The sequence below is a fragment of the Myxocyprinus asiaticus genome, chromosome 10 (assembly GCF_019703515.2).
Source record: "Myxocyprinus asiaticus isolate MX2 ecotype Aquarium Trade chromosome 10, UBuf_Myxa_2, whole genome shotgun sequence".
In the NCBI taxonomy this organism is placed as follows: domain Eukaryota; kingdom Metazoa; phylum Chordata; class Actinopteri; order Cypriniformes; family Catostomidae; genus Myxocyprinus; species Myxocyprinus asiaticus.
Genome location: NC_059353.1, coordinates 7,594,039 through 7,615,351, shown reverse-complemented (window position 1 = coordinate 7,615,351; position 21,313 = coordinate 7,594,039). Strand labels below are relative to the sequence as shown.

The 21,313-nt window shown below is 36.7% G+C and overlaps 1 protein-coding gene across 1 annotated transcript in view; it reads right to left on the bottom strand.

The window, feature by feature from the left end:
• Positions 1-306: 306 nt before the first annotated feature.
• Positions 307-21,313, bottom strand: part of LOC127447283 (dedicator of cytokinesis protein 9-like) — a 151,923-nt gene continuing 130,916 nt past the window's right edge. The window contains exons 45-53 of the mRNA XM_051709060.1: positions 19,156-19,262; positions 17,979-18,101; positions 16,351-16,464; positions 13,624-13,770; positions 9,900-10,110; positions 6,455-6,645; positions 5,654-5,754; positions 5,399-5,537; positions 307-3,115 (exon numbers count right to left, since the gene is read on the bottom strand). Of these exons, the coding sequence (XP_051565020.1) occupies positions 2,990-3,115; positions 5,399-5,537; positions 5,654-5,754; positions 6,455-6,645; positions 9,900-10,110; positions 13,624-13,770; positions 16,351-16,464; positions 17,979-18,101; positions 19,156-19,262 (1,259 nt within the window). The 3' untranslated portion in view covers positions 307-2,989. The remainder of the gene's footprint in view (positions 3,116-5,398; positions 5,538-5,653; positions 5,755-6,454; positions 6,646-9,899; positions 10,111-13,623; positions 13,771-16,350; positions 16,465-17,978; positions 18,102-19,155; positions 19,263-21,313) is intronic.

Below are 21,313 nucleotides of genomic sequence, written 5' to 3'. Positions count from 1 at the left end.
GATCAAATATTGATGAAGTTATGTGCATTAAGGGTTCTGGTAGAAACCCAACAAAAATTTGCCAGAGCACTTGAGGAAAAATAAGTACAGTTTTTATAACTATTTCTTTTTTAATATTTTTGTTGTATCTTATTCATTTTGTTGTGCTGTGGCTTAATTTAGTTGTTCTGTGGCTTATTTCCGTAGTGTTTTCAGTTTTTATTTGCTTTGCTTATTTGGTTGTGTTGTGCAACCATTGGCCACCATATAAAACTACTTGAGAGTGCAACATTCTAGTGGAGTTTTGAAAAAACAAAAAACAAAACGGTGTCTGAAAGTTGTGAGATTTATTAAAAAATAAAGCATGATGAAAAATTCCATTTAAATACAGCAGAGCAGAGACTGTTAAATACAGATAAAACAAACCCCCATCACATTCAACTGTGTCCAACAGTATAAAAATATTTGATCCACTGAATATGTTACATTTGACAGAGAACATTAGAACAAGCCCCCGCCCCTCCTCCAGTGTATCACATGTAGTGAGCACGTTGACCTCGCAAATGTCATGCCCACTCAACATGCTACTATTGCAGTTTGCAAATTACATAGAAGCACACACATACATTAACAGCTCACATATAATGGCTTTAAATCAGCCAGATGCTGATGGGCAATGTTGCTTGTCTCTCAGAAAACGAGCTAGTGCAGGCTAAAGGCTTAAGTTCTATCTGTAATTAAAAAAAATACAAATAAAAATTCTGAGCCAGAAGAAGCATTACAAAGTGAAAACATACAAAATTATTAGAACTGGATGAAGATTTTTATAACATACATAGCCAAAAGTATGTGGACACCCGAACACCACACCCATATTTGAACATTTAATTTCTAAACCATAGGCATTAATAGGGAGATGGTCCTCGGTTTGCTGCTATAACAGCTTCCACTCTTCTGATTCAGTTTTCCACTAGATGTTGAAAAATGGATGTGGGGATTTGCTCTCATTCAGACACAAGAGCATAATTAAAGAGAGTGCATGATTGTATGCTTGATTTTATGATTGATATTAGTAATGGTTGTAGCTGAAATGGCTAAACTAAATGAGGGTGTCCATATTAGGGCTGGGCGATATGGCTACAAAAATGAAAAATCGATATTTTTTAGCCAGTTTACGATATTAAATATATATCTCGATAATCATGTATTTGCTCTGAAAAGGCTTAAAGGAATAGTTCACCCAAAAATGCATATTCTCTCGTTCACCAGATGTGTATGACTGTCTTTCTTCAGCAGAACACAAATGAAGATTTTTAGAAGATAGAGCCCTGTCAGGACCTTATAATGGATGTACACGGGTGCCAGCACTTTGATTGTCCAAAAGTCACATTTAGGCAGCAAAAAAGTAATCCACACGACTCAAGTCGATCAATGAATGTCTTCTGAAGCAAATCGATACATATGTGTAAAAAATAAATCGATAATTAAAACGTTATCAACTTTTAAAAAGCACTTCTTGCTAGCAGCTGACGTGAAGCATGACGTAAGCACGTCGGTGAGTTCATGCGAGAATTCAGAAGCGCCGCTTATTTCCAACAGAAGAACGAACGTCACGCGAGAGTTCGGCCATTTCAAACTGCATCAGAGCCCTGGAAGGAAGTGCTGATTTAAAGTTAAAAACGTTTTAATTATCGATTCAGAAGACATTCATTGATCGACTGGATTCACATGGATTACTTTTATGCTGCCTAAAAGTGATTTTTGGACAGTCAAAGTGCTGGCACCCATGTACAACCATTATAAGGTCCTGACAGAGCTCTATCTTTGTGTTCTGCTGAAGAAAGACAGGCATACACATCTGGGATGGCATCAGTGTAAGCGAATAATGAGAGAATTTTCATTTCTGGGTGAACTATTCCTTTAAAAGTTTTTAACCAGTGGATCATTTGAACTAAACAGCCATTGTAGCCAAGCAGAATCAAAATGTTTAATGTATGAAGTAAAAACCTTGTTAAAAATAATGAAGGCAAGTTTTCCACAGTTTTTAACTAAACGTACACAAAGAAGATTGATATTTAATTGTTTTCATTTATATGCACACATATACAATAATATTTAGTAGCCTAATAAACAGCATTATGAACAGGGTGTGCAAAACCTAAAAACCTTTTTTTTTGTAACCCAGCTGAATATTAAATAACACTGCATATTTATTGTGTGTCCCAGGCAAGTTTATCATTACAGTATAATACTGAACTATAATATAACTTTTGTGGTTTAGTATCAACATATGACCATATCAGGATCCTAATGTTATTTTTATTTATTGTGCAGTCCTGAAGAATTGTGAAATTAGTCTAATGGTGCACTCTTTAGGAAACACAGTGGCCAAATAAAAAGCGCATTAAAATTATTGCGTTATTCACGATATTTCTTAGTTTTATCATCAGAAAATCATTGTGATTATATCGTGAATATCCCATACACTGTATCGCCCAGCCCTTGTCCACATTCTTTTGACCATATAGTCTATGTCAAACGCCTCCGAGCTGTGGCTTAACGGTTAGCGTATGTGCTCGGACATGTTTAACTGTGGTGCTCATTTGGGGGAAACCAGTTTCATTTAATTTCCCAATCCAGTTCCCACTTATTCTCCTGATTAGTTCCTGTCCTCTTACTGTAATGGGTATTATTAAAAGTGGCCAAATGGACAAAAGTTAAAAAATATATATAAAAATGTTTTTTAATTGTTTTATAAAGTCTCCACAGGAAACAGTAGGTGAAATCCCCTGGATGAGGCAGAAACAAATAGATCTCCCCCCTCTGCCACACTTGTTGTCATGCAGATGTTCATGAGGGCAACCCAGCATGGCTTTGTAAAGTGCAATAACATCTGCGTACATTTTTGGGAGAGGTGTAGGGCGGGTGAGATCTTATATATACATCTGTGTGTTGGGGTGGAGATAATAATAAAAGGTGAAAGTTCATAAGGTCAATACAGGGGTCAGGTTCACACCACTGAGGAGGAGTTGGGCAGGCCCTGGATTGTAGCCGATGTGGGCGTTCCACTGATGGCATTAAAGATGTGTAGAGAATCTGGAATAGGACTCCGCATGCCATCATCCACTGCATTTATCTACAGACAAAGAGAAGGGAAGAGCAAAAAAGATCATAAATCGTAATAACAATTAAAAAGTATGATATAATATGTAATAGGCCCACACAGAATCTGAACACTTTTTTTTGATTTTCTGTGAAAATTAAGCACAAGTCATATGGAGTAGGGTTTAGGATTGCATGGTATGCTGGTGCCATGGTACTAGTGCAGTACTCAAGCTTTAAAATACCGGCAATACCACTGTTCATTAATTACAGTTGTATGTGCACTTGCAACTCAGACTCTACCTAACTGAACAGGACTACTAAACAGGACACTAGACGGAGCACAACAGAATGGAACAGAACGCAGGGATCTCGAGACGCACTTCCTGAAACTGAACTTCTTTCAAATTGATGCAACGTGTTAAAACGCAGTGCTTATTCTACACAACAATGATTAGAGAGCAAGATGCAACGGCCAAAGACACATCTGAGACGTGTCTACATAGATGACAATTAAAAAATAGTGCTGATGGAATATAAGAACATATTGTCTTCCTTCAGTTTTCTGTGATAGGGTTTAGCCGGACCGCCTTGCAATGCTGTGTGAAAGTGTATAGTTTTTGATTAGCGCTGGGAAATGTAATTTTCGCAGATTAATTGTTGACTGTTTAATGCGTTAAAAAAATTTATTCTGTATCTGCTTTTTTCACCTCCTGAAACTTCACAAAAGTTTTTCCCCACTTTCTGTAGCTAAAATTGCCATATATAAATTTCCATGAGGTACACGTTCGACTTGACTGATCCTAGCACAGAAACAGTTTGTCTGGAGCAGTGCAGGCTTATTCATTACACGCAACGCATATCCTTGGCATAATAAACATGGGGGCAGATTCACTCTTCAGAGAATTTCAACCACAAGTGGTAAGCCAGGTGTGGGAGAGATAAGGGCAAGCTGTTTTTAAGGCCGATTTTGCCTTCTGCGTCGAACCTACGCCGCAGGCTGACGTGCACCTCTTCAAAAATGTAACGCAGACCAAAACAGCTTTGATTGGTGCACTTTGTAACCAGAGACCACTAGGGGTGATAACAATGATATCTGAGGTAGCTTGACATTTTATATTTTACTATCTATGCTTATAAACTCTAAAAGCTTTTTTTCTCAGGGCTTTTACTTGATATTAATTTGATTGCAAGTGAAATAATATGTGTTGTATTCTACTCGTGAACTCTCCGAGCTACACAATGATTTGACCGTATGTATGACAGTATTGTGTACAGTAAATAATTTTTCATAAGTTATGGGAACGGAACATTTCTAATTGTCAACAAATTAAAAAGCACCTGATAAGATTTGGTTATATTGCCAATATGCTTGTAAAGACTTAAAAAAGGCATCCATTTAGTTTTAGCAAAGTATAATTATTTAATTTGATGATTTCTTTTTCAGCATGGAACGTCAAAAGTATGCCAAAATATTTATTTATTATTATTTAAGCGACTCAAGGGCAAGCATACAGTATTTTACAATATATTCTAATTTATTTGCTCCCTGCAACACAGGCAACATATATAATAAATAATATGTAGCCTACCTGAATTTCAACATGTTCACATACTTCGAACTCATTTTTAATGCTACAATAATTTAATAAATACTTTGTATCCACAAATTACATTGCTTTTGTTTGTTTATGAATGTATAATTAGCATTTTGGCTGTGTAATCACAGAACGACGTAGAAGCCAACACAGAACTTTAAATGCAAACCAACGTGTTGGCCACAATGCAGAGCCTATGCCGTAGGTTGAATGCAGAAGTATAAATCAGCCTTTAGACACATTATAGCAGAACCAAGCCATTCTAACTGTAGAATCCTCCAGCGCCAGCCACAGAGGAACACGGAGGTATATATATATATATATATATATAAACTATCTGCATATATTTTTGCTGATAACCAACAGTTGCTTTTTGGTGAAACCGATATATCCGTCAACCTCTAAAGCATTATCAAATTAAGCATAATATCTAATAAACAAACATGCTAGGAGCAGGGCATGTGAACTTTATGAATGACGGGTGATTGAATTCTGCAGATTTCTGTGGGCGAGGATTCCATGCAGGCCTTAAGTATGCAGTAAAATCTGCTTCAATCATTTGAAATGTTTTACCATCCAATCTGATCATGAGAGCAAAAGAGGGAAAAAGAACAGGAAAACTTGATGAATTTGTGGATTCAGGTAAATCCAACCTAAAGAATGTATTCATACATATAAGTATCAGATTGGTAAGATCAGTGTGTGAGTGTGTATCTTACAGGCTCATTCATAATAGCAGCAAGCTCTTTGGTGAGATCTCTGTAGCTGGCCTTCATCTCATCATGATACTCCTGCTGGTCTTCTTTAATCAGACGCTCATTAATGCCTAAACCCTGGCCACACGCCTCCACAAACTGCCTGCAAAACACCACATGCAAAACATCTTTTACATGACTGTAAATATACTGTACACTGTCATTATAGGAAACTTTTCGCTGTGCTCTCCTCTGCCTTGAATGTGTGTATTTATTTACCGGAAGACTTCTTTGAGCTGTTTGACTTTGTTGTCTGGGTATTTCTTAGTGCTGGCATCATCCAGGAAAGCCCTGGCATAGGCAAGAGGACCAGCATTTACCTTGGTGGGAGGAAGAACAGGTTTACAAAATAAAAATTGTTTAGAAATCCCTTAACAGAGATTGCTGGAGAAGATTTATTTGTATGTCGTGTGCTGTATCTTTTGGATTTAAGCCCTGGGTATACTTCCATTTTGACACGAATGCTCAGCGTCTGCATACAGTTGAACGCGAGCCTGTCAGGGTATACTCCATATAACTGTGTGCGCATACACAGGCAGTTGGCACCCTACAACTGCTATGAGACACTGGATTTTCTCTTCAGGAGTTTAGACCAATAAAGATGTCTTTATATTCCTTCAGACTCAAGTTGCAGATGCAGGTATCCCCAGACATCCTCACACATGTGTTCTTGCCTTGCACATACACTGTTGTTGTTTTTACCTTCATCTCCTGATGTTTAGCGGCAATTACATCTTCTAGCGCTTCTTCGTGACAGCAACAGCTCAAAATGTAAGTGTTGCCACCTTGTGGACCCAATAGTCAATGCAAATAACTCCATGCACATTCTGCACATTCATAGACGCGAGGTTAGAAAAATCAGGCAGCACGCGTTCAGTGCTCATGCACTGAACGTGGAAGCTCAGCGTTCGCATCTGACCGAAGTATACTTTGGGCTTTAAGTGAACATGTTAGTGTACAGAGGTCCCTAGGAAGACCCTCGATAAACAGACTAATATGTGTGTGTGTGTGTTTCTATACCTGGACACTGATGCTGCCCTGTAGTTTGAGCTGTAGTTGGATCATGTCCACATCACTGCAGGAACACAGCTGTCTGATCTCCAGCACCTTCTTACTCATCTCATCAATGGCTACCTCTATGGGGTTCAGATCCACATGATGCTGATACATCACAGCAATGCGCTTCTTTACATATGGAAAACAGTGCGTGGCTTAGAGAGACAGGGAGATAAAAAGGAAAAGAGAAAAAAACGAAATTATTCAGAGTTTATATTAATAATATTATTAATTAGTTAATATTTTGTATTATACAGCAGTTAGTTCCGGTCCTCGAATCTTGTGTTAGTGTAATTCCAATCTAACGTGTAAGAGCAGCTAGATATGTGAATTTTGATTAATCCCTGTGACTTAAAATTTAAACCAGCAGGTGGCAACAAAAGACCGTTGTGTGTGTTGTGAGCGAGTTGAACTGACGTTGAAAAATTGAGTCAGTGCGTGAGTTTTTTTTGAAGACATCTAGAATTGTTTCTCACTCCATGATTGCTCGGATTACTACTACACTATAGCTGAGAAATAGAGTTAAACTAACAGCTTCAGCATTACTGCCGATCACAGCTGAGAGTCGTGACAGACTGAGTAATCAAACACACTCAGGGTGCCCACCTGATACCAAAGTTTCAACATGCCGGAAGAGACACTTTCTGTGTCGGTGTCAAAATAAGAGTTCCCCAAGAAGATTACAAGAACGAAACTGGCGTCCTCCATGTTTTTTCTCCAACAACAAAACACTGGAACATGAGTGAAATACTCGTAAGATAATTCAAATAGCATGTTTGGCAGCATCACTCCCCGATCAGAGCGAATTACCATCACACTACAGCTGAGGAATAGAGTTAAACTAACAGCTTCAGCACTACTGTTAACCACTGCAGGTAATCACATGCTCAGTCTGTCTCTCTCTCTCTCTCTCTCTCTCTCTCACGTCCTTGTTTCTCCAATAACTTGTTAGAAACAGCCCAAGCTGTTGTTACTAGTTCTAAAGTGACATTTTTGAATTAGTAACGGAGGCTTAGGCACATCTTTCAAACTAGCAACGGCAGATCCTGTGGTGTAAGAAAGTAGTTCCACACACAAGTGCGTTTTTTTGGAGGGCACAGTCCTTCATTTTTCCCTACTTATTTACTTGTTCATTGAACTGTTGTATAAAAGCAATATCACACTCGCAATCATGCTGTATTGCCCATCTATCAGCACACTTGCTTGTGTGATATTGCTTTAATAATTTATATTATTAATTAATATTATTAACTTATTAAGAAATATGTACAACACTGTTAAATTTATCCACAATAAACAATTAACTCATTTACGACATTCATTGTGGTATCTGTTTGATTTCTAAAGACAAATCGCATAGCTGGACTCTCATTTATCAGTAAAAAGTGAAAAAAGCCTTCTTAAAAAGATAGTCCACCCAAAAATAAAAATTTAATTATTTACCAACCTTAATTTTGCTCCCTACCCGTATGACTTTCTTTCGTGGAAGACAAAAGGGGAATTAAAAAAGTCTTCACAGGTTTATTTGCTAAAATGTAAGTGAATAGTGACTATGGTCTGTCAAACCCTTAAGCCCCGTTCACACCGCCATTCATTTTCATTGAGAGCAGATTGACTTCTGGCAACATGAGCGACAGTAACCATTAGCAACAATATGTGGGCCTGGCGAGCGACACAACAAAATTGAGAAAAGTTTAACTTTATGCAAATTAAAAGCGACATTTGGGAGCGACTACCAGTGGGAAAGAAGGCAGCGAACCTAACGTCATCTATCTCCTGTGAGATATTGGTGTCGAGTGCAGGCATGACAGAGAAGTTATAATGTTGTGAGGTATTCACTGCTCTATACCATTTGTCTATAACCACATACATGAATAAGATAAAACAATGTGTGGAAAACCGTGTCAGAAATTGTCGGCATTCTGAGTGAGTTTGATTCATATGTTGATGTTGCAGTTCATATAAAAACACTCTCACCTGCAGAATGTCCATTTTTAGAGGCAAGAGAACTGATTCCTTGTCAAATTAAATTAGAATTATATCTTTGTTTTACTGCCAGTACATCTCATCTGTGTTCAGATTTTCAAAAGATATGGCCAGTTGTGCCATCTACCAATAAAGTTAGAGTGACAGCAGTAGGACCCCCACTAGCAGTACAGAGACTAGCGACACCCAGCGACAATGTCACTGGCGGTGTGAACGGGGCATTATGCATACAGGAGAGACCCAAAAAATACAACACACCATAACACCAAAGTAAAAGTAAAATAAAAAATGAACTCATGTACTATATTCCTAATTCTTTTGAAGCAATACGATCACTTTGTACGAAGAACAGAGCTAAATTAAATTGGTATTCACTCTCAGATCTAATTATACTAGTTATACTTTGATTTAAGTGCTTCAATCAAATATGGCTACTACATAGATAACATCAAACCTCATTGGTTCTAATTACGTCTCGTGACCAAACGTACAACATGACGTCATGTCGTATAGATTAATTTTACAGTGGTTATATTGTGCTATTTACATGCATTATAGCAAATAAAACCTGTGAAGATGTAAAAACAAATTCCACAGAAGAAGAAAGTCATATGCCGCAAATAATGACAGAATTTTCATTTGAGTAAACTATTCCTTTAATGGCTATCAATTAATCACACCCAGATGGGACTTTTAACAGAAGTAGTAATTCACAGTTATTGTATAGCTTTGTCACCTTCAAGTAGTAACGTTAATGAAAGTCATTAAAGTCACCACAGGATTGTGCATTTATATTTCGATTAATTGTGGTAGCTAATACAACTAATTTGATTAATAACCAATAATAATTTGAATCTATTTAATATTAAAAAAACTTTAAAAAAAGAATATGCATGCAGAATCATGTGCTGAACTGCAGTCTGTAAGGCACTATGATTTCAACGATGAAGAAAAAGCAGACAGAATCACAGAGAGAACCAAGATACTTATAGGGAAATTGACAAACACAGAAAACCATGGAAATAAGACATCTGATTCAAATCTAATGGAAGTAAAAATTATAAAAGGCTCTAAATTAGAAACACAGAATGACTGTTGACTGAGTTATATTATTCTCTGCTGTGGTCTGCAGGATCTTTTTAACCTGTCTGTGGAGATAAGGAACGTACTTTGCGATTAAGAGGATTGTATAACTGTAAAACAGCATAGATGTAAAAATGCTGTCATAGTCAGCTGACACATTCAGATTTTAATCACAGAACTCAAAGGACAGTTTTCAGACTAAACACTGCTTGAGTGCCACGTTTTTAAGACACATGACAAGTTAAAAGAACTTCTATGTTTAAAAAATGCTGCATTATGTTCCATTTGTTGCACAGCGTCTAGTGTTCTGTGTGAACAGTCCCTGAGTGAGTATACTCACTGGTTAGGATAGTCCTGCGTTTGCACTGTTCCTCCACGCCGCCTTGTTTTTTGCCTGAAACAGTGAAGGGCATCTCAAAGACGAATCTGCGTATGTTGTGGCTCCTCTCAAAGTCTGTTTTTCTCTCCAGTAGTTCCTTCTCCTCCAGGAATGGAGTGACATGAGTCACTTGGATATAAGCATATTTAGAGTCCAGATCCTTTGGATTAATCTGCACCAAAAACAAAAATATATTGATATAATCACATCTTTATCTGCTGGACAATTGTAATTGATACACTGTTTGCTTATGTCTGATTTTTTGAATTTGCATGGCAAACACACATTCTAAATCTTGAGACCGATATTCAGACCTATACATTGAATATTGACATCAATTCATAAACTAAATGTTTAACAAACTAAACTAGATTTTACAATTTTCTTAAGAAAACAAATGGAACTTGTCCATGCAAAACTTAAGGCTGTTGTGGGTGGTTGCGTAATTATGTGGTTGTCAAGGTGTTCTGAGTGCTTAGTAGTGCATTGCTCTGTGCTTATTTTATATGGTTACTAGTGTGTTGCTAGGGTGTTCTGGGTGGTAGCTAGGTGGTTGGCCCAAATCAAAAGAATATCTGCTCAAGTATCTATAGCCCCTTTCCCCACATCAAGTTCTGGTACTCCCCAACTTGAAGGATATCTTTTTAGAGGAACTATATCCTAGAAGAGATTTCTCCCTCTTGCATTAGCACCTACAAAACACCCCTTGTGATGATGTATTGTAGTGTCGACCATTTTTCTCCTGATGTTGTTTGCACACGTGATACAATACAACAAAAACTCTAGAGGACACCAGGATCGAAGATATGCTTTTGTTAGGGCTGTTTTACAAAATGTGTCTGCAGGTTTCTGTCTTTCTGCTGAGAGTGTAAGCCACAAGGTCCTGTGTCCCTGAAGCCGCAGTGAGAGGAGAGATGAAGCGCACGCAGCCTATTTTAACCACATAGCACACATTTAACTCAGCGGAAACATGTTTAAAATGTTCTATAAACATATTTATTACGCAGGTCTCTGGAATACTCTATTCTGATTGGTCAATGGTGCCATCTAGCGGTCTGATATTTAGTAACAACTGCATGTCCATGGACTTATAATATCTGACCGGTCATCCGGGTATTGCAAGTCACCTTTCCTACTTCTCGGATCACTGTGTGATCTCTACAAGTAAGATAATAAAATAATTTCAAATCAAATCAATGTTTCATGTCTGTTTATTTGGCAAGTAGTCTTGTAAAAAGCTGGGGAGCAGTCAGTTGTTCATTTTCGCAAAATAAACACCAACAGAACTCGCCGCAAACCGGAGGTGAAAATCAGCTGTTCAGTGATTTTTTTTTCTTCTCACACAATATAATTTCAACGTAAATCAATATTTCATGTCCATTTATTTGTTTATTTGGCAAGAAGTCTTGTAGTTAGCTGGAAGCAGTCAGTTGGTCATTTTCACAAAATAAATTTCTTATCACATAATTACATAATTTAAATGCAAATCAATATTTTATGTCCATTTATTTATTTATTTGGTTAATAGCCATGTAATAATGTACAGTCAGCCAGTTATTGCCAAATAAACCCCAACAGGCTGATCAGGACCCTGATGCGAAGTTTTACATTGGCGAATAATGTACAGATTTTACTCTTATGGAAAGAAATTGGTACTTTTATTCACCAAATTGGAATTCAACTGATCACAATGTATAGTCAGGTCATTAATAACGTGAACAATTTCTATTACAATTTGAAAACAAAATGTCCAGAACTTCTTAAACTACTTCAAAGAGTTCTCATCAAAAAATCCTCCACGTGCAGTATTGACAGCTTTGTAGATCCTTTAGCATTCTAGCAGTCAGTTTGTCCAGATACTCAGGTGACATTTCACCCCACACTTCCTGTAGCACTTGCCATAGATGTGACTGTCCTGTCGGGCACTTCTCACGCACCTTACAGTCTAGCTGATCCCACAAAAGCTCAATGGGGTTAAGATCCATAACACTCTTTTCCAATTATCTGTTGTCCAATGTCTGTGTTTCTTTGCCCACTCTAACCTTTTCTTTTTGATTTTCTGTTTCAAAAGTGGCTTTATCTTTGCAATTCTTCCCATAAGACCTGCACCCCTGAGTCTTCTTTGCTGTTGTACATGAAACTGGTGTTGAGCAGGTAGAATTCAATGAAGCTGTCAGCTGAGGACATGTGAGGGGTCTATTTCTCAAACTAGAGACTCTGATGTACTTATCCTCTTGTTTAGTTGTACATCTGACCTTCCACATCTCTTTCTGTTCTTGTTAGAGTCAGTTGTCCTTTGTCTTTGAAGACTGTAGTGTACACCTTTGTGTGAAATCTTCAGTTTTTTGGCAATTTCAAGCATTACATAGCCTTCATTCCTCAAAACAATGATTAACTGATGAGTTTCTAGAGAAAGCTGTTTCTTTTTTTGTCATTTTAGATCTAATATTGACCTTAAGACATGCCAGTCTATTGCATACTGTGGCAACTCAGAAACAAACACAAAGACAATGTTAAGCTTCATTTAATGAACTAAATAGCTTTCAACTGTGTTTGATATAATGGCAAGAGATTTTCTAGTACAAATTAGCAATTTAGCATGATTACTCAAGGAAAAGGTGTTGGAGTGATGGCTGCTGGAAATGGGGCCTGTCTAGATTTGATCAAAAAATGACTTTTTTCAAATAGTCATGGTGCTGTTTTTTACATCAGTAATGCCCTGACTATACTTTGTGATCAGCTGAATGCCACTTTGGTAAATTAAAATACCAATTTCCTTCAAACTTTTGGCCGCCAGTGTACATTATTCCATACTTAACAACACAATCTTTTACAATAAAGGCTTTTATGACTCAATATAAAATACTAGTAACACGCAACACTTTCCTTATGTAAATTAGATTTCATGTTAAATTTACAATAGTTTTCAATTACCCACTCTCGATAAACATCTTAATATTTATGTCCGATATCACAGGAAAAATGCAATGCAGTTTTCCAGAAATCACTTTCTTTTCTGGACAGTGCTGCAACTGTCATAGTAGAGATGCGATGAAATCTCAAACTACGTCTCCCGTTGAAGTCACCCAGCAGCGCTGCTCACCCCTCACACACACATAATATGTGAAACAGATGATACTCTTTGGATACTTTGTTGGTTTTATGTTATTTCTGTCAAGGGAATTGGAAAATTAGCACAATCTTCTGAACAGCAGACTAGCAGCTATAAGTTTGCTTACTCATGGCTGCTGTCAACTCTTCGCGTTTCTCATTGCTTTGTGCATCATACGTTTTTGACAATCACAGACTGCAGCACCTCTCATCATTCCTCTTCCCCCAAAAAGTACCTACCCTGGAGTTGGAGCTGAAAAAAGTCTGAAAGAGCTAAAAGTCTGAATGGCTAAGAGGAACTATATTTCCTTATGTGCAAAAGTGGGTTTAGTTCCTGCAGTGGGAAAGGGCCTTATATGCAGGTCTCTAGATATGGCATTGGTCCCTCCAGTAAGCCTAAGGGATTTTTGTTCCCCCTCTATGTCGTTTCGTCACCATGGTGTGAGACATGTTACACACCGAAGTTTAATTTCTAGCGTTAAGGGTTTGTTCAAATAAGCAGTAGTAATAGTGATGTTTGCAAGCACTATTAATGATTGCAGACTGCTATCTTCTATAACTGGAAATGTCTTACCTTGCCAGAATCCTGTATCATTTTGACGTTCTCAGCTCCAAACTTTTCTGAATAGAGTTTAAGGAGTCTTTGTGAGATCTCAGAGAGTGGGGTGAATTTGGGCTCCTTATAAATGTATTCTTTACCATCTTCATCTTCAAAGAAGCCCTGAAATAACAAGCAAAACTGAATCAATCAGAGCAATGACAATATGTATAAATGAATGATATAGAACCACAATGAAACTATAAAGCTTTTTTTTTTTTTCAATGATATTCATGCTGATAGATTTAATTAGATATTAGTCTACAAATAAATATACAGTAAGGAGAAAAAAAAAATGTTTTGCCTGATAAAATTGTATTACTAGGATAGTCACAGGACACAACTATTTTTGAATAGTAATTTGTAAATACAGGGATATGTGAAAACTGTAATATGGTGATGAATGTTAAATCCTAATAATTACACATGGATTACGATGACTTTCACACCAAGGAGCACAACACACATCTAAACTAGAATTTTATTTTACCTCATTCATATCAGTCACAGAATCATTACACTGGTACTGCTAGAGACACAAACCACCATACCAATATATCAGTGATCACACAAACTTAACAACAGAAGAAACAATGACACCCAGTAAAGGTGGAACTGTTAATCAAATAAAAAAAAAGAATATGAAAAACATAAGAATGGATGTGTAGTTGACATAAAATACTTTTGGAAAGTTGACATGTCCTGTGGCATGACATCCTGTACTTCATTAAATCATAATTATTATTATTTTATAATTATTATGCTTGCATCTTTTACAACCTCATATTAACTGGGAGACTAACAGTACATGAAATTTGTACTTAAAAAAAAAAAAAAAAAATTCTAATTCTAATTCTATACAATTTAATTAGTAAGGGCAATAAGGTGATTAAAATGGTAAAAAACATTAAGAAATGGTGACCAGTTAAAGGATTTAACATGTATAAACTTAAGATATACTTTCATGTATTTTAACCTAAAATCTTGATTTTGATTAAAAAAAAAAAAAAGCTCATTGACTTTGTGTCTAACATCAGAATACATTCAAACATATGTATCTGTACAAACAAACACATATAAACAGATTTTACAAAATGTAGATGGTGGTAAATACATTGAGTGAGCAACGCGACAAAACTAGAACTCTCCTGTTTTGATCGACAAAGCCGTCTACACAGCAAAAGCAATATACACACACATATATACACTGATCAGCCACAACATTAAAACCACCTGCCTAATATTGTGTAGGTCCCCCTCGTGCCGCCAAAACAGCACCAACCTGCATCTCAGAATAGCATTCTGAGATTATATTCTTCTCACTACAATTGTACAGAGCTGTTATCCGAGTTACTTTGTCAGTTTGAAGTAGTCTGGTCATTCTCTGTTGACCTCTCTCATCAACAAGACGTTTCCATCTGCAGAACTGACGCTCACTGGATGTTTTTTTGTTTTTGTCACCATTCTGAGTAAATTCTAGAGACAGCAGTTACAGAAATACTCAAACCAGCCCGTCTGGCACTAACAATCATCCATGTGATTATCTAATCAGCCAATCGTGTGGTAGCAGTGTAGTGCATAAAATCATGCATATACGGGTCAGGAGCTTCAGTTAATGTTCACATCAACCATCAGAATGGAGAATAAATGTGATCTCAGTGATTTGGAGCGTGGCATGATTGTTGGTGCCAGATGGGCTGGTTTGAGTATTTCTGTAACTGCTGATCTCCTGGGATTTTCACACACAACAGTCTCTAGAATTTACCAGCACGAGGGGGACCTACACAATATTAGGCAGGTGATTTTAATGTTGTGGCTGATCGGTGTACATACACATAAAAAAGCTAAATCAATATTTGGTGTGACCACCTTTGCATTCAAAAGAGCACCAATTCTCCTAGGTACACCTGGACACAGTTATTCTTGGTTGTTGGCAGATAGGATGTTCCAAGATTCTTGGAGAATTTACCACAGTTCTTCTATCTATTTAGTCTCAATTGCTTCAGTCTCTTCATGTAATCTCAGACTGACTCAATGTTCAGTAGGTGGCTCTTTGGTGGCTAAGCCATCTGTTTTCAGGGCTCCCCATTCTTAGAATTCTATTCTATTTGCAAAAGGAATGTTTGGGAGTCTAAAATTTATATTTCCTATTGACACACTTAAGATGGTTATTTATATCTTCAGCTTAAGATAAATGTTTTTTGTGAAACATCTTATGTGCCTAAGACTTTTTCACAGTACTGTATAAACACTGGATCATTCTTGTTTAGTTGCGTTTTTGCATCGCTCACTTGTAGCGAGTGTAGGCAGTGTTAGCAGAATCATTTAGAGACTTAAAACGAGAAGTTTAATCACCTTCTAGCCAGTAAGCTAACACGACAATTGCAATGTTATTATAACAAATAAAATAAAATAAATCTCATTCTACTGTAATGTTAATATTTTGTTTGAATTTACACACTCAAAGCTGAATAACATAAAACAGAATTCCAAAACTCCAATAGTCCAAAAATATATTAAGCCACAGCAAACTGAAATCAACAGCATAGGACTTACCGCTGCCTTCAAACCAAAACATGTTTACATTAACAAACAGATAAAAAAAAAACAAAAAACAATACAATAAAGAGTCTTTATAGTGCTCATCCACCATGATGAAGTGTTTTATTATACTGCAGTGACTGATGAGTCTGGTTTCCTTACCTGACCAAAGAACGCCACTCTGAAGTATGTTCCCAGCAAGCGTTTGCCCGTGTGCATGACCTCTGTGACCTTACTGTAGGCACGGTGAAGCGTGTCATAGAGATGAGCCAGTTTCTGCCAGAAACATAAAAATGAAAGTTTGGAAATTACATCGGCCTTATTTAAAGGTGAGGTGTGATTTCTGTGCCACTAGTGGCATCAAACAGAATAGAGCACAACATTCTTGTTCAGGAAGTAAAAATCCCATTCATTTTTTCCATAGACAAATAGATTTTTACAGATAACTTATAAACCTTTAAAGACAGATCTACCATGAGCTCCAAGGTTGTTCATCGATGGTACACTGTATATACGTCTGCTGAAGCCATCAGTCCCAGTTATTTCAACTTCATTGTTTAAAAATTGTGTTTGATAGCGGAATACATGGTGAATAACTACACTACCCATGGTCCAGCAGAGAAAGATCCACCAGTCAGAGAACTGTGGCCAAGAAAGCCCACAAAACGAGCCCAGGAGCAACCGTTGGTCTCCCTTCACCCCCAAACTACCTAGATATTTGTATATATCAAATTAAATGTAAACTATATTGTTTCTATACTTATAATCAACAGCCTAAAATCAATAGTTTTGTATATTTCCATCACTTTATATTCGAATACGTCATTTGCAATGCTTTATGGGATTATATTTCATGCCCTCACGAAAGACGGTATGTACACAGTCCTGTACCTTTGCCTTTTTTCTGATTTTCAAATACTTTTTTGCTTTAAAATAAGGTTTGTAATATTGTATTCTCCTCGGAGCTGGTTGGTTTGGTTCATATCTTACAATACTTTTATGAAGGAGTTTATAAAAAGTCTATGGAAGAAATTAATGGGGAAAATACTTCCAGAACCAAGATGGCTGAAAAAGTGGGCGGAAATGCACTCTATTACAAAAATAATCAAAGTTTTCAAACAAACAGCTGCCACTGGTTAGCAAACACAGCCCCGCCCCAATCGTTTAAACTACTTTTACGTTCACACGGCATCCTAGAAACATAACACTTATGGCACAAGATGCCTTACGCGTTGTGACACAACAGCCAAAGACATCTGCCGTGTGTGTATACATTGCAAAAACATTTCTTATGGAATTTAAAAATATCTAAACATCCTTAAAACAAGATACATTTACATGAGAAGCAAAATGACAAGATATTAAGTCTTGTTTTCAGATAAATCTAACAACATTTAGTGAGGGTTATGCTTATAACAAGAAAAATGTATTTGCCAATGGGGTAACAAAAAAAAAACAAAAAAAACGAATTTAAAGGGAAAACCGATTTTTCTTCCCTCATTGGCAAATAGATTTGTCTTGACTTTGAAAATAAGACTCAATGTCTTATGTCATTCTGCATCTCAAATAAATTGATCTTGTTTTAAGAATGTTTTGATATTTTTCATAGAGAATAAGAAAGTATTTCTCAGTAAGAAATACTGAGTAGACCAATTACATAACTGGTTGGATGGAATGCAAGAACGAATCCTGTGTGAATGTTTCTTTAGATATTAAACACATTCCATCCATATGAACTTCTCTTTTATCAAGTGTCACTTATATGATCAGTGTGTGTTATTAAAATGTACCTCAAAGTCTCTGCGTTTCTCATAAATGGGAATGATGAGTTTGTAGATGTCAGAAATGAGTTCATAACGCTCGGCTTTCCATAATCCATCAGCACACTCTTCCAAAAGCTCTGTTAAAACATCCTATTACATAAAGACAAATAAGATCTTACAATGCATTTTCCTTACTGTGAAGATACCATTTACAGTACATATACACACACACACACACACACACACACACAGGTAATATACCTATAAAGATATTATAGTATACATACAGTGGTCCCAAAAATATACACACTTAAAAATGGATGATTGTCATTGTATTGGATCACAAGATATCAAATCAAGAGGAATTGAATTTAAAGAAGATTGCACAAGCACACTTTTCAAGCAAAACATTTCACTAAAATAAATTTGTTAGGTTTTAAATGATGAAACAATACATATACTGTTTAAAATGAAGGCAAATGTATTTAGACACTTTATGGTTTTTAAAAGTTTGTGGAACTGAGGGGCATGAGGGGAACAGACTTCATATATCCACTAAAAAAACACATTGACACCAGGTAGTAAAAATGCCTTTTCAGAAGTGGGTGAGAAATGTGAAGCTAGTTCTAAGAAAAGGTCTAGCACTATTTGTTTGGAGAAGCCACTTGGTTTGCTATTCTCGAATGCAATGACATTCACTCACAAATACATATTTGTAACCAAATGTATAACCAAATTAATGTTTGAAGAAAATATTAAATCAGATTTAACTGTACAAATAGTGATTAATAACAATATTAATTTTGTCAGCTGGCACATGACTTAACCCCATGCACCTTTGGATTTTTCACTACGAAAAGGACAAAATAAACACAATTACTCAATTGTTATGCCAACTTTTCTTCAGAGGCTCTGAAGGCTTTTATTTCTGTGCTTGCTGACTGTGTGATGTGATTTTGTGTTTTATCTCTCAGTCAAAGTGCACTAATGGTGGATTAGTATCAGTCACATTTAAGATAAGCTTACTGATAATTAAGATCTGCTACACAGACATTCAGATATCGACTCCTTTTTACTGTACTAATATTCATCTAAATCAACACAGACACACTATAAGACAAACACAACCCATTAGAGGAAAGGTGGCGGCTTGAACAGAATTATTATTGAGATTCATTGACTGGTTGTCAGACATATATTTAACCTCATTAAAGTGAACGTCCTGCATCCCCACGTCTTCCATCATAGATGCTTCTTCATCGATGTTTGGTGTGACCACTCTGAACGCCGAGCAGCCCTGTTTGAACATACCTACACAAACAAACAAACAAACAAACATCAAATAACACTTTACATCAGGTGAAACTGGCTCACTTTCATGAAGCAATGTCATTTTGTAATTATATGAAGACAGTCCTGGGTTCATGTCTGCTACAAAAAGTGAAAAGTCATTGTTTAGAGCGAGGCTCAGTGATTAACTCTTAGAACTGCAGTATAACACGAAACACACAGAGCGATAACTAATATAAACAAGGGCTTTATCAGAGAGAGAGAGAGAGAGGGAAAGAACTAGATATGAAGATAATATGAAAAAAAAAAGAGAAGGTGAGCAAGGAAACATGACTGATATGACAACCTTTCACCTTCAACAGTATAATCATTAATAATCTACATAAACGTGCGTCCTTGGTTGTCGAAATTTAAATCTTAACCTATTGTAGACCACAGAGGTCAGGTTCCGGAAGTAAAAATCCCATTCAAAATCTTCAGAGTTATAGATTTTTAGCAATCACACATAAAACCTTCAAGACAGGCCTTGTTATAAAACAGATAGATCTGGTTCTGGATAATTATAAGTCAATACAGCAGTCCAGACATGCTAAAATACACAATATAGGGCCTGTTTACACTTGGCCACTTCATACGTTTTCACTGATCGGACAGCTATAATAAAGCACATCTTTTAAATTCACTGTCCGGAATGGGCATAATCACGGATGTGAATTTATTTGCATATAACGCGGGAACTGAAGATCGGATTTATATCTGTTTGGTGGAGACACACTGATGTGGCCAAGTGTAAATGGAATGAGCTTTTTCAATCGGATAGCAATCCGATCAGTAAAAACGCATGAAGTGGCCAAGTGTATATAGAGCCATAGTAAAAACTGTGATGCGAAACACTTGTTCACATAGCTAGTTCACTGCACAGCAACCATAGAGGCCAACTATTAGCTTTAGTTTGGATTATGTATTCTATAAAGTGGAATGATACGTACAAGATTGCATATGTGAGTGTCATATCTTTAAGCCATGACTATATTCACAATATAGAACAGCCTCTCATTCCTTATTGTGCAGAAGTGATGTGTGCAATTTTTGTTAAAGTTCTTTCTGCTTTCCCAGCTTAATATGCAGAGATAACTAAAAGGCTACATCCACATTAATCTGGATACATTTAAAAATTGTGTTTTCGTTTTCGAAATGCTCTTCGTCCACACTGCCGTTTTTAAGAGTTGTCCAAAAGTTTCTCGTCCACACTGAAAGTACGAAAACCCTTAAATCCTCTTTCTGCACATGCAAAAAATAACCGTTTCATGTACAGTGTGAAACGCAATTGTCCTTGTGTTCCGTCGCCGGACAACAATCAATTGTTGACTAGAGTAAACTTTCTGTCGCCTTTGAAGGAATACAATGTGAAGGTTGTACATAGTAACAATGCTAAGTGACTAGCAGGCACAACAAAGCCGCTACAACATGGGCCACCATCTTGATAGTTTTGGGTTGAAATGGATCACATAACTGCATCACATGACAACAAAAACATCATCGTTTATAAATATCTCAGATTTCCCTGTCCACACTACAACGTGAAGACAGCGTTTTCACATTTATCCACTTGGGAGCGTGTTTTTGAAAAGCTCAATTTTCGCTGTCAAAAACATCATCTCAGTGTGGACGGAAGGTCAAGATATACAGAAAAAGATGCGTTTCCAAAAAAACGTATTAGTGTGGGCATGGCCTAAGTAAGCCATTTGTTGGTTGATTTCACTTAAACGTGTATACTATGGCACTTTAAAATATTGCTTTGTTTGTTTGTGGGGTCTAACATATTACCATGAGTTTGGGGCGGGACTATCTGTTTGCCTGACCACTGGCAGACAGGGGGAGTTTTTGGAAACCTGTTTGAAAACAATGTTTATTTTTGCAGATCTGTTTGGTGATGCTAGTGGCACAGAAATTACACACTTCACCTTTAATATGGGATATTACAGCATTAAATACAGTCATGATTCTTTCTGATTATGAAAAACATTAAAAGATACAAAATCCCAGCTTTATGGGACGAGCAGTTGTTTCTC